Genomic DNA, 14,514 nt, shown 5'->3' on the forward strand with positions numbered 1-14,514 from the left:
TGTAGTAAAGGTACCAAGAAAATAGTTGCCAAAGGAGCTTTTGCTGTTCTCTCTGCAGTGGAGCCAGATTATCTGAACTCAGATTGTTCATTATCTGAACAATGTTCTCAAGTGACTTTTCAAATTGCTACAAAGAGAATTTATAATCTTTTCAGTTTTTACTTTCGTTTGCCTAATGTAGAGTTGGAGGGTTCCCCAGACTGTTTCTAATTTGGTCTAATAATCTTGCATAAATTATCAGGCTGCCTTTTCATCCATATTCTTAGCCAAAGTACACTGGCTCAGTGACAGCATTTACATGCACTGACACTCCTGAAATGTTTCAATAATGGAACAAAGTGAGCAGTAATAGAGGAAAGGGAAAGATAGAAGAGGAAAATAATTTGACTTGAAGTCTACCCAAAGATAGGAAATGTGATGAAAGCCACCAGTAGGGAGTTCAGAAGGAACAATTATCCACTCTTGAACATAATTCAGAAAACTTTGAGGGAAGCTGCTCACTTTTCTACAGCAAGAGGAAATCACCAGTGACATACAGAGTCTCAAAGATACCAAGGAACTTGTTGGGGCTCTGGGGAGATAATGGTCTGAGCCAATAAATATGAACCTTCAGAAAGTCAAAGTCAGAGTTTTAATGAAAAGAGATAAAAACAATTTCTTATGGGAATGTGAGGAAGAGAAAGAAGGTAAGACTTGTATATCAAAACTATAGTGATATTACAGGTTAACCTTCAAGGCTCACTGATATTTTTCATTTCTTGCATTCCATGCTCACTGATATCTCCCTTCATTCAGATGGATTTAGATCCTCAAGCAATCTTTCCTGCAAGATTTTCCTGGAAGTCAAACATTCTTACTGGTATAACTTTAAGAGCAGATGGGCCACAGCAACAGAGCCCAAACACACATACACAATAAAATATGCTCATTTGGTGGTATGAATTAAGTTTATTGCTTCTATTACAATCTTACATGCTCACGCAAATATGGTTATTTATTTGTACAATTGCAAAGCTGTCCTTCCATTTTTTTTGTTAACAGTCCACAATTTAGAAATAACTTCAGTATTCCTCAAAACAACATCAAGAAGCAAAAAAGAAAAAAACAAAAAAAAAACCCAAAAAAACCCACACCCTCAAAACAACCAAAGCTGTCTTGCTCCCACTCTAACATATGATGCAAGGTACTCATATTAAAGCAAGAACACATATGCTCTGCATCATTTTTGAAGCCAGAAAGGCACATACTCAGTAAAGTCCCTGTGTCCATGTTCCAGCTTTTATTTCATAGTCTCACTTAGTTCCGAAGTCACGAAAAAGACTCTGAAGACATACTTTTCAGTCACAAAGCCTGCACATCACATGGATTCACATACTTCATTTTGAACTCTTGAGAGAGGTCAAACATGATTTTAGCGGCAAAAATGGCTCCAATACAGAATCTACTGTCGTGGTCAGCATGTGGGAATTGCACGTATTACTATGCACATTTGTTTAAAGGTTAAAAAAATCAACACAGAATAGAAAGAACAACCTACATGAACTGAAGGTGAAACCACACTTGTGCTCCTGAGCATCAGCTCCCACATTCCTGTCCTGGTGCCCAGGCTGCTGAGGAAGTTTTTGCAGTGCCATCACCTCAGCTCTTCAATTCTCAAGCTGCACCCTTGGCAGGGTTTGTATAATGATATGGTAATTTCATAAACTGAATCGGTGAACCAGTCTGGATTAAAAATAATCTTGCACAAAATGAGTAGATGGATGGGGGAGGGAAAACTCATGTTCAGCTACAAGGATTACTTTACTTACCCAGTTCATTGCACTGTGCACAGGCAGCTCTGCTCACTCAGGTAATGGAGCAGCACAAACTCCTTATGCAAACAGTGGGGATGCAGAAACAAAAATAGAGCCTTTTCTTTTTCTCTTTCTTTTTTACATCTACTCTTATATTATGCCATGTCTACTTCAACCTGACTGCAGCAGCATGCACAACACCAGAAGTGAGGCAATGAGCTGCTGCCATTGAATTTTGTTTTGAAGTATGAGCTCCAGCTGGTCAATCAGTGCATGAATTTCAGAGCTAGCAGTGAAGTTATGTGTCAGGTTTCATCTGCTCCTCTCTGGAATTATGTTTCCAAGCACTGTTCTCTACAATATAAAATGAATGCAGGGAATCTGCCACAGAGAAGTTAAGTTATATGACCGCACTTTAAATAAAGCTTTAGTTACCACCACTTCAGTACCAGAGGTTTGCAACACTCTGGACATGAGTTAATAAATGCTGCTTCTTAATCTCAGCTTCCAGCTACAGACAAGGCAGGTGCAAGGGACTGAAACAGTCAGGGTGTTGTGAAGGGCAATCCAATTGGCCCAGTTATAAATAGGAACAAGAGCTCAGACAACAATCCTAGTTTGAACATTAAAAGCAAATGTCTCTTAACAGACTGTGCTGTATATTCACTAGAGCCAGCTTCAGCAAAAATATTTTGTGAGATAACATACTTGTCACCTTTAGGCGGAAGTATGATTGATTTAAATGAGTCCATGACAATAAAACAAACATAGAAATTTTGCCTGTTGTATACTCTGACTCTAACTGTCATTCAAAATCAACACTAATACATATTTTTGTTAATTATCCTCTTAGTAACTGCTTTCAAATTATATCTAATACCTGACACACTAAGTGCAGAGGTGAAAAAGCTGAGAAAGTTTTTCCAGAATCAATATATAAAGGAGAAAAAAGGCACCACTTCATAAAACTCACAAGAAAAGAAATGTAGGGAAGTGCAAAATATTCCCTTTGCCAGCAGTGACAGTGGAACACGCTGACTGCATGGGAAGATGTGTCACTGGAAAAGCCACAGAGTTCTGCGTGGGGAGGTGCTACCCAGACACCAGAAGTGATTTGAGAGGGTGTGTGTTTTGGCTTGAATGTTTGTTTAGCCTGGGATTTACAAAACACAGAATAAGGAGGTGACAGGAGGTAAGGGTGAGCAGCAGCAATCCCCTGGCACAGCATGGGCCAGGCATTTAACAGCCTGGAGCTTGGAGAAATGGGAAACCCTGACAGCTCAACTGACCAGGATGCCAACAACTTTTCTTTTAGCTTTCCTTTCCCCTCCTGCAAGTCTTGAACTCTTTCAGCTACAGTTAACCAAGAAAATGAAGGAAATTGATGATGTTCAGTACTGCCTAGAAGAAAAAACACCTGCATCAACCTGTTCCTTCAAATTCAAACCTCAATAATGCAACAATGATATTTTCCCAAACACCCTTTTGGGCACTGATACCTACAAAGTTCCTTCCAGAGCTGTGATTACAGCAGTTACTGAGATTCCAAATGTAACTGTGAGCTCTGAAACCATCTCTGTCACCATCACACACTATTCCTGGATGAATGCACAGGCACAGAACAAGAGATTTAAAGAAGGGACAGGGATTTGAATACTCCCCATTCCCAGAACAGCATCAATCCTGTTTTGAAGGAAAGCAGAAAACTCTTACAGTAGTGTTTGGAACACAGGACCCTGACTTCAGTGGAAGTCTTGAGATGTGTCCACTCTTTGTTGAACACAAGCTGCTTTCACAGCTCACATTAACAAAATGAACCTCCTCAGTCTGTTTCAAAATGAGATGTACATTATACTTAAACTTTGAAGACAAAAACCCCCTACTATCAATAACTAATTCAGCATTCATACATACATATATATACATATACATATACATATACATATACATATACATATACATATATATATATATATACACACACAATGCAGCAGATGCACCACACTACAGTCAGGCAACAGTTTTGAATCCCTGTAGCAATCCTCAGTGGCACATTAATTATCCAGCCTATTTCTTCATGAGCTCTCAGAAGCCACATGAAGCCACATGAAGCTGCCATCCTTTGCCTTCCTCTGCTCTCTTTAAATAGTTAATCACAGAGAAGCAGCCATCACCTGCACTGACAGCCCCCAAGCACTGAGCTCATGTTCTGTCACTTCAGCACAAGCCCATGCTGGGTATGGCAGTAATTCATTCTCCAAGGCATGGAGACAGTCAGACATGCATAAAGTCAGTTTCAAGCAGAGGGTTAAAAAATTCTCTTTCTGGAATATTTCTTTTCTGCATATCTAAACAACAAAGCAGAAACGTGTGGGATGGACAGTTGCTATTGTGTGCTTGTTATAAGAAGCACAGCTTCCTGAAAGGAGATATGGAAATGAATGTGGGAATACTTAGGATCAGAAGACCACATTTTTAAATTATCCTGACTCCTACTAAAGCCCTTGCTGAAGCTCCAGTTCCACCCGAAGTCCATATCCCCCACTTGCATATAAGAATGGGGTTTTTTCCTTAAAGTATAAAAACTGCAAAACCATATTTGTAAGAGAGAAATGGCAAAGAAATTTTTACCAAGCTCTGATGTGAAGGAGACAGGAGTCTACACTCCAAAGAAAGGCCTTCTGGTGCTGCCCCATCTATACTCCCCTAGCTTGTGGAAGTGAAGAAAGGCACAGGAGTCTATGACCTACAAAATCAAGGGGGAACTAAACATCAGAAAAAAAACACCCACGGAAGAATAACTTCAGAGAAAGCCACTGAAATTTCTGTGGCTGGCATAAATCCGTGTCATGCAGTCTCTGCTGATTTTTAAAAGCTTTAAAAGCTTTAAAAATTTTGAACTTTATGTACAAAGAAGTAATTCAGCATGAAAATATAAACCCAGAGGACTTTACAGGAGAGCTGTTTATCGTCTGAGTGACAAGCAGGCTACAGTATTGAAAAATAAGAGGGGGAAAAATATGACAGTACAGAAAATACCAATTGCTAATCAACAGAAGTTCACACCAGAATAATCAAACAAACCAAACTGATTTCTGAATTGACTTTAAAAGGTTTGTGATTAACATAAGGCTATTTCTTAGCAGCAATTGACTAGAAAATGCTTACAATAATATCCTTGGTGCAAAAATAGTCTTATGTATCTGAATCACAAATTATAAATTTACTCTTTTGGTCACAACACCAACAGATTTGTTGTATATTGAACTTCCCCATTCTCCCTTATTCTGAAATACTTTCAGATACTCTTTAAATAATTCTTTGCCACATTCCCCTACCAAACACAGATACACAAGTTTGCAGGCTGCAGACATTCCCTCTCCATTTACCGCCTCCTCTAATTTTTAGTATTAGCTGCCAAATTACAAGAGCTTGTGGTTGGAAAATTGCAGCTGAGTATTGAGTAGCTGAACTGTCCCAGGCTGGCATGTCAGCCACAAACCGTGGGCAGAGGTCTCTTTTCTCATTTGATAAAGAATAGGGCATAGAAAGAGCTCTACACAGGCAGCATCGTTTCCACAGCAAGGCCAGACATGCAGGAGACTGCAGTGTTACACTGCAAATACAAGTTAGTGCCTTCTACAAAAAGGTCAAAGCATTAACTCCAGACTCGTAGGTGACCTCAGACCAACTAAAATAGTGTAATTCACTGGACACAGTAGTCTAATTCACTGACCTACTGATGCCATTTTACCAAACTTGCCATTTTCTTCATATCATTCTGAAACCAGTAACCTCACTTCAGGCACTTTGAGCCTGCTGTTGGGAGATTTGCAAGAGGCAGAGCCTTATTGTCCTGGAAAATGAGAAATTAGACAGCTTCTTCACTTACAGTGAGCAGCAGATGTAGCCCAGCTGGCCAGACCTTACACCGAGATGCAGTACTGAGATCATGCACCCATTTCTCTTGCTATGGAGCCACTGTCGTGACTCAGACTACAGGATGTTTTTCTGAAACTATGTCACTCTGTCTTTAAGGCATAATCATTAAAAAACCCAGAAAAGAAAGAAAAAATCCCTTGGGTGCAAGGGATTAGACCAGACATCCATTTTACCCAGCACCTGATGTCTGTGTCCATGGGACAAGACTCCAGTAAAAAGCCTAATAAAGAGGGACTACGTCAAGCTACATGCTGCCCTCAACATCTCTTTATGATGCAACTTAGAGAGTTACATACCTGAATACTTAAGAGTGTAAATATTTTTTTTTAATCTTTTGCCCACTACGGAGCCCCTTCGCAGAAAAATAAAACTGGAAACAGCATGAAATAGCACTTACATTTATTTATTTTAAACCTAGAGCAGAAAATTTGCATTTAGTATCTCCAAATCTTGTCAAACTACATCATTCACTATGTTATACAGGCTTGTGAACACCCTCTGCTTGCTCCACTTCACAGAGTATAACTAAGGCACAACTAAGTCCCCCATACACCACAAACTGTCAGATCAGACTTCTCCACAAACACTCTCTTATCTCTATCAGAACTGAATCTGGCCTGCCATTTTCTTGCCCCACCACTTACCACTGTGAGATCCCTCTGACATTCCTCATGATCAGCTTTTGGTCTTACCACCTGGAAAAATGTGTTAGTGCTTTATTATTCATCCTCCATTCCAGGTAGTTTATGAGCACTTGGAACAGCAGAAATCCCAGCACACTTTCTTCCAGAAGACTCCAGGAGTAACATCCTTGTCCTGTCCAATCTTCTTATATTTTCCATGCAGTTTCCACTATTTACCTAGTCACTATCTAATCACTACAGAATTACACCAGTTTAACTTTCCAATGCAAATGTTTGGTTGTTTTTGGTTTTTCGGGCAGGGGTTTGTTTGCTTGGTTTTTTTTTTTTTTTTTTTTGTATGTGTGTATTATGGGTTTTTTTAAGAAATCCAGACATATTGCATTAGTTAAATCACCTTTATCAAGTGCTGATCCAGTCATTGAAACAACACAAGCAGATTTACAGGGCAGAAGTTCCTGCTGCAGAAGACGACTTGCCTCCTCCCTATCTGTGAACAAACACTAATTCTATTTTTTATTTTTAGGTTCTAAGAGGAGCCTGATACAGAAACCAGGCTTGCTCTTAGCTTCCACTTTCCCAAAGAATCCCCTGGACCCTTCTTGAAAAGCCCAGCACGTTTACTGCTTTTCATTCCTCCATGCTAAGGCCAATTTAAGCAATGATTACACACAATCGTGTGTAACTCGGCAACTTCAACACAGAGTTCCTCACAAAGTGAGAACTTTTCCTAGCAATTCTTTGTGTTGGAATTCACTCCAAAACGTCAAGCTTCTGTCACATTCCCCCAGCCTGTCCCCTGGAAATGAAGGGTCCACATGGGAACTGTTCTGCAGTGAATAGCAATGCAAATAACTTCTCTGCTGCAGCTTTACCTTCCCTCAGCTCACATGTAATATTATGAACCCCTATCAGCTCATCGAGATCTCTGACAGGCTTTCTGCCTTTGACAGTTAGACAAAAAGCTTTATTATTTTTTTAATGTCTCTACAAAGTTGTTCCTCAACATTTTTTTTGCTCTACCTCATTATGGTTTATATTTAACTTGACAAAGTTAATGCTCTTTCCTAGTCTCCTCATTTGGATAGAACTTCTGCTTCAGAATGATGACTTATTTCTAGGAGTCTTGTTTACTTTACTGTTTAAGCAAGTCATTCTTCATTTTTGTGGCTTTTCTTCCATCTCTTATTTCCCCTTCCTTCTCACACTCTACCATTGAAATTGGACAGAGTAGTCTAGAAATCTTGGATTATGATGGTTTGTATTTTAATTTTAAGTCAGTGTTTCAAACAAAATTCTCAACTTTTTTTTGTGCAAATATGAAATAGTACTTAAGAAATGGTATTTTGTTAAGGTGACATGAAGATTTCTCTGTCTGTTTCCAAGACAGAGGGGTTTTTTCTATCTTGAAGGTAAAATCTGCATTTGTTCCTCCCAGATGTTTTATTTCATGTTGGATATATTAACATATATTTTGTTGGACTGTGGCCATTTAAATCAGGCATTCCAGATTGTTCTCTAGAAACAACTGACCCTTTATTTAGTACTTAACAACCTAGGATTTTTTCCAGATAGGTTTATTGATGAAGGGATCAAGCATTGCTAAAATGAGAACTGATCAACTGAGGACCTCATTAAAGCAAACAAATAAACATATATTTAGTCTTTCCTTACCATTAACCACATTTTGGTATTTCTCAGGCCATTGCTCTTTAATCTATCCAGCACTTGCTTATGCTTGCTAAAGTCTGAATTCTCATTTTTACCAGTAAAAAAGCACTTACCAGGAAGAGCTACATCCTCTGAGAAATATTTATTCTATTTCAACTATTTCCACCATATTTTGCCTATTTACATTTTAAATTGCACTAAAAAGTCAGGAACTTTAAAATGGGAAAACATTTATTCATTTTATTCATGCTTGAAAACAGCCAAACCAACTTTATCCAAATATTAAAAACACCCAACAAAAACACACATTTTACCACAAAGACTGCACCTAAAAAATGTCAGTTGTAGAGATGATGGTTTCCTAATGACACAATCAACTGAAAACAAAAGCTAGAATAAAACAAATCATGCAGCTCGAATCTTTAAATGAACAGGCATGATAATTTGGCTTTAAGAGTTCTAAATATATTGAATACCTGGCTTGGTAATATTAACTTTGCATAGTTCTCTGAGTACAAGGAAAGTTGCAGAAGAGAAGGAATTTTAAGTGCAGCATGATTTTTTTTCAGATCTACTGGTCAGCCATCCTTACAGCAGTACTCAGTAAAATAATGAAATGTCCAACACTGAATTCAGTTGGTAAAGAAATCAAAGACACCACAGGAAAAAACGTCAACATCAGTTAAGTTTTAGGGTCCATGTTAAACAAGCACCTGAACATAAATACCTGGTGAGATGCTATCTTTAAAATTGTGAATACAATTTTTCAATGTATGAACAAGACAACAACCACTTGCTTTGACTAGAGACACGTTTGTACCTCTTTGCATGGAATTAGTTCAATGCAGTCAACTTCTGGGAGAAGGTGACTGAACAGAGATCTGTAAGCAGATGCTGAGGGAGAGAATAAATATCACTTCAGATTCTAGGAGGCTAAAAACCTCCTTCTCAAAGCCAAAGTCTTTTTAAAATTATAATAAGATTAATAGTTTTGTAATAATGAGTTCATCCTACTCTCTACTATTTACATTTAGTATGTATACAAACACAGATTTAAAAGCACTCACTTTCTGTTCTAGTATTTATATTCTATCCAGAGTTCCAAAATTCTCACAGAAGATAATACTGATAATCGTTTGGTTTACACTGGTGATGGAGTGTTTTGTTTTGTTTTTCAGGCTTGTCTGTAGTATCTACTGGTTACAAGGCAATGTTTTTTTTATTTTTAAAAATGCTTCCAGTCACCATGCTTGTCAACAAAAACAAGGACAGAATATACCACCTGTTCCAGGCTTGGCTTGAAGGCCATGATCACTCAACCTAACCTTTAGATGAACAGATCATGGAAATTCCCTCTTTAAAAGAAATAAAGTACCTCTTTTGGAAAAATGCCAATTATGTTAAGAAGTGCACAATCTCGTTTGCCAAAGAGATCATTGCACTGGAGCATCTCTTCCACGCGTACAAGCAGCTTGTACAATGGTCAAACAAGCATTTGGTCAAATTTTCCATTCAATGCACCAAACTGAAATCCTGGAGCCTCAACAGATTAATGTTCCTGCCAATCTATCTTCTGAACTGTCTCCCAGCAATTCTATAAACTCCAGGCACCTGAGGGATGCTTTACCCTCTTCTCCCAAGAACAAAAAAACCCAAAACGAACTACAACAAAACACCACACTTTACTATCTGCTCCAGATAATTTAATTATGACCAAAGCTTCCTAAGCATTGCATCATCTGGTACTAGCAGTGAGCCTGACCACATGTTTGTATCATGCACTGACAACATAATTTGTTTTATTACCCAACTCCCAGAAGTCTCTACTCTTTGAGCAAAGTCCTAGTCAGGCTGAAGTCAACTAAGCCATTGCCACTGACCACTCAAATTGTCCAGAATTTCAACACTGGTCTCGATGTGAACCAATCCAGTGACAAAGTAATGACACTTTTCAAGACAAACTCTGCCTATCACCCACCTTGAAGGATGAGAAGTCATTGGGGGAAGTGGGAAAAAAACTCCCACAGTGATTACTTACTTTGGGAAGATGACAGTCATGAGCGCTGATGCATAGCCTGGCTTGCACATTCCCTCAGAGAAATTGGCATACTTTGATGCCAGTTCTGGAGGCCTGTGAAAAAACAAGTACAGAATCAGGACTCTCCTGGCTATGAACTAGTTTTTGCAATCATCCAAGTAATTTTTCTCCTTATAGCTTTGCAGAAAACAGCCGCAGGGAGTAATTGCAAACACAGACCATTATTTATTTGCTGCACTGTGGCATCACAGAAGAACAACAAACAAAGGAGAGAGGTAAAGATATCTGAAATACCACTAAACCACGAGTTTTGCTGAAAGATTTTCATAGCTAGCAAGGTAAAGCTCATGGAAGAAAAATATCAATAATCATTTTATACTTCAACCTTTCAAAAGGAAAAAAGACATAAACAGCACTTTGCTCTGGCTATTTTTCTAAGTTATGATCAAAGTTAAAATTATAGAAAAGTATTATTTAGAAGATTACTTAAAGATAGTTTCAGGAATTTGAAACAAAGCTTGAAGCAGCACTGGCAGGGTATCATCAAGGGATGAGTGCTTTCAGTATTTGGGAGAGATGACATTGCTGCTGCTTTGTTGAGGTGTGTCTTAATTCAGCTTGGCTAGTGACTCTCGGGCCAAATTTAGAATATGTGGGTGTTTTTTCATTCAGTTTCTGTGCAGAAACAAGAGTAGCAACTCAGTTAAAGATATTTCACTCCTGCACATGCATTTACCATAGGTCTACTGAGTTACCTGAAAAAAACATTTAATTTTGTGTCCCTATTCATCACCTGCAAAACTTTTATGTTCATCCATTTCATTAAAGCATTACAAGGGTAATTAATTCACTTGTGCTTTCAAAGTAACATTAGATATCTTAGTGTCAGCCACAAGATGAGGATTGTTAATATTCCTTCAAAGAACAACAAAAAAAGCATTTACAGATCCATGCTCGACAGTCAGTGGAAGCTGCAAAGACTCATTGATAACACTGTCCTTACTGCATCATTATCAGCAACAGGCAAGTAATGAAAGGTTTCTTCCTCCAGTTCAACAGCAGCACTCAAATGAAGATGACAGTGCAGCTCCACAGAGTAGAATCACAAAATCAGTTCTGAAGAGCCTGTTATTATCCCAATCATGTTCTTTCCCAGGCATCACCATTATCCCTTAACCAGCAAACTACTACTAGCTGCAATGAATGTGGACTCAGAGTTTCAAAATTACATATAGGAAGGACAGTAACTCCATGCTGAACTGGGAGTAACTATTCTTCTTATACTGGTCCTGCATTACCTCTCAAGAGGCCAGTAGCCAGTTCCAACTGGATGGACAAGAGATGGACAGTTTTACAACTAGCTGCATAGAGTACAAAACCTCCTATAGCTCTTAAACTATAGGAGAATGGTCTCTCTGTATACATAAGCCTGCAATTCTGAATATATAGATAAAGAACCTCTGTGGCTCTTAAAGAATAAAATCTATTTCTGCTGAATAAAAATCTAAACCTTCAACAGCTGGAAGAGAAAATAAACTAGAGAAGATAAATAGTCACTGTAAGTATTTAATTTTGTAAGACCTTTCAAGCTGAAAAGTACCATAAAAAGCTTAAGAACATGGATCTATTTAATTCTTCCACAGATATTCTGCATGGTTATGGTCCAAATATACAGTATTTTTCTATCAAAATTTCTCATCTGTAGGATGGAAAAGCAATATATTTGGCCATTTACACTGTCAATTATTCACAATAAAGTAAATATCTCTAAAGATATCTCTAAATATATGATATAGACATGGAGAGAAAGACACAGGTGTAACATTATCCAGCACAATCCAAATCCATGAGTTTCGTTTCCATAGGTGATGATGTGATATCACAATACATTTCTTTTCATGAGAGAGATAAGAAAACATCTAAGAAATGAGCATCCAAAATCATTTGAGTTCTTATGCCAGTCAGGACCTCTTTATAAATGGGCACATGAAGGACTGAAAAACCAAAAGGTTTTAATGATGCTGAAGTGTATTTATCCCCTTCTGACACAGTCAAAAGGGACTGCAGGATGTATTGATCATAGCTTGCTGAATATATTCTTCAGATATGAAGAAATGTGGGAAATTTTAACTTTTTTCAAGCAAACTTAAACTTGCTAGAATTTTAATCTTTAGGCAACATACAGAAACCCCTAATACCCAAACCTCCAAAAACAAGTAGAAAGAAACTGGAATTCATCTGCAGCCACCACAGTAGTGAGTCATTGCTGGCAAACTTGTATAACTATTTCAACAGCAGGCCTGTCTCAAATGACCTCACTGGTCACACAAAATATCTTGTACCACAAACACAGGCATTTTCCTCTTTTCTGATTTAATGGTGCTTTCATTATCAAATTAAAACGTCACTCAGATGCCCATCATGGTGTTTCTGCACAAGAATAGCAGGCTGAGACCCTCCTGCATGTGAGCCCCCCGCATGCCAATCGCTGCATGCTGACAGAGGGGAGCTGTCAGTACAAACCCACAAAGACACTCAGAGCTGCTAAAGCCCCCAGGCCGAGCTGTTAACATTTCTCAGATGTGATGAAGTTCATGATCCAAAGTGCCAGAGGCAGAATAGTTCTCGAAGCCAACCATAGCTGCCATCTCATATCATTCAACATTTGCTTATCTCCTTTCTTGGTGCCGCATTTTGAGTCAGCAAGCTACAGAAAACTAGAAAGGGGCACTCTACATTTTAAATCCATCTAGGGACATGTTTTATTTGTTCAATCTCTTTGAAATAGGCATTGCATGCTGTCACTATCAACATGTTCATAATGATAAGCCCCTAGTAGGTGTAACCCAGAGCAAATTTAGAGTAAGGCTGGGTACTGCCTTGCTGTTTACCATTCTGCTACCACATGAAGCTATCCAAGTTAACATCATTTTAGATACATACATTTGCTTTTTGGGTATTTTTTCCTGCAAGATCCATAAATCTTGCAGAGATCATTGTTCCATAAATCAGGGTGTAAAACATCCTGCATGAAACATCCGATAGAGAACTACACATCTTTCAAACTAATCCAGCTTGGAAAAATCACACACAGCAACTGTTTGTAGCTACGTGGTCCCGTAATAAAAGAACTGTACAGAACTGAAGTCTACAAATGAGCATCTCCTTTGCATTTGATGACAATGTATCTACTACACTGCTGGCTATATAAGTGCCTTTTTAACAATGCTTTTATTTCCAAATAGGAAAGCCGAACACTTTTACTTTCTTAGTGCTTTAGAAGCTAGTAAATAGCTTAATCTCACTAGCTTCATTACTGTGCCTGGACTCCAAGGCCATCCTAACAAGGCAGCCAGCCAGGAGCATCATGACACTTATGACAGAAGAGTGCAAATCTCCTCTACATCTTCCAGGTCCAGATACATTATTCCAGCTCTTGATTCTTATGCTCATGCTGGGCTGAGGTAGTTAAAGAGCTAGTGGAGACAGCAGAAAGAATGTAATTAGATGACACTGTGGACCCTTTAAATTTTGCTCAGATTTTGTGCAGGAAAAACCCAGTAAAGTAAAAAATTCCTCCAGAATAAATGAGAAAAACAAGTCACAGTCAGTAACTGTAAACATCTGCTGTTTTAAAACAAGTGCCTGCATGAGGGTGAAGTTAAAAGGAAGTAATTGGCTTATTCCACTGAAGAGAAAATGCACTCTTGCTTTTTTTCTGCATTTTCTCTTATGAGACCAGCACATATCCTGAATTCTTATGATATTCTGTGGTTCTCTACACTATTATATGGACAACAATCTCAACAAAAATTCACAATTTGGATAAGTTAAAAATCCAGCTGCTTTCAGAGGATTTAGAAAAAGTAACAAGATTTTTCCTTCTTGCTTGATTTGGCAGATGTGTGTCTTCTTTTAATCTCAAATATGAAAACGTCACCATGGTTAAATCCTTCATCGTGTCCTGATCAGGGACAGCATGTCATCCTCATAGACTGGAATCTAAATCCTTTTAAAAAAAAAATTAATAATACAACACAGGGTTTGGATTACTAAAAAAATGGCCACAACTAAGCTCATGTAATTGAATATTACAAAATCTACTTGAAGAGACAGATTTTGCTGCTTTGCCTTTCACATGGAATTTAAATTGCGGATTGTAAAAATCAAAAAACTTCATCTACTTGAGAACATCTTATTTGAGGACTGATGTCTCTTGCTGTTACTCTTGCACACAAAATATATGAACTGACACATGTCTGAAACAAGGAAAAGCAGTCCTTGGCAATGTACTTGCTAGGCTGATCCTTCTCCTTGGGGTTTCTTTCTCTTCGGTTCACAATAACCTGAGTCTTCTGCCTACACAGCAGCTATACAAAGCTTATGTCATGATACATGAAGAATTAATAGGAGATGGACTGAGAACATG

General features: G+C 38.3%; 1 protein-coding gene across 6 annotated transcripts in view; it reads right to left on the minus strand.

Annotated features, from left to right (window-relative positions):
• ST3GAL3 (ST3 beta-galactoside alpha-2,3-sialyltransferase 3) overlaps window positions 1-14,514 on the minus strand; it is a 173,114-nt gene that overhangs the window by 99,500 nt on the left and 59,100 nt on the right. For all 6 annotated transcript variants that reach the window (XM_053950059.1, XM_053950061.1, XM_053950060.1 and 3 more), the window contains one exon: window positions 10,086-10,178. In XM_053950059.1, coding sequence (XP_053806034.1) covers window positions 10,086-10,178 — 93 coding nt within the window. The remainder of the gene's footprint in view (window positions 1-10,085; window positions 10,179-14,514) is intronic.

Source organism: Vidua chalybeata, chromosome 9 (assembly GCF_026979565.1).
Source record: "Vidua chalybeata isolate OUT-0048 chromosome 9, bVidCha1 merged haplotype, whole genome shotgun sequence".
Classification (NCBI taxonomy): domain Eukaryota; kingdom Metazoa; phylum Chordata; class Aves; order Passeriformes; family Viduidae; genus Vidua; species Vidua chalybeata.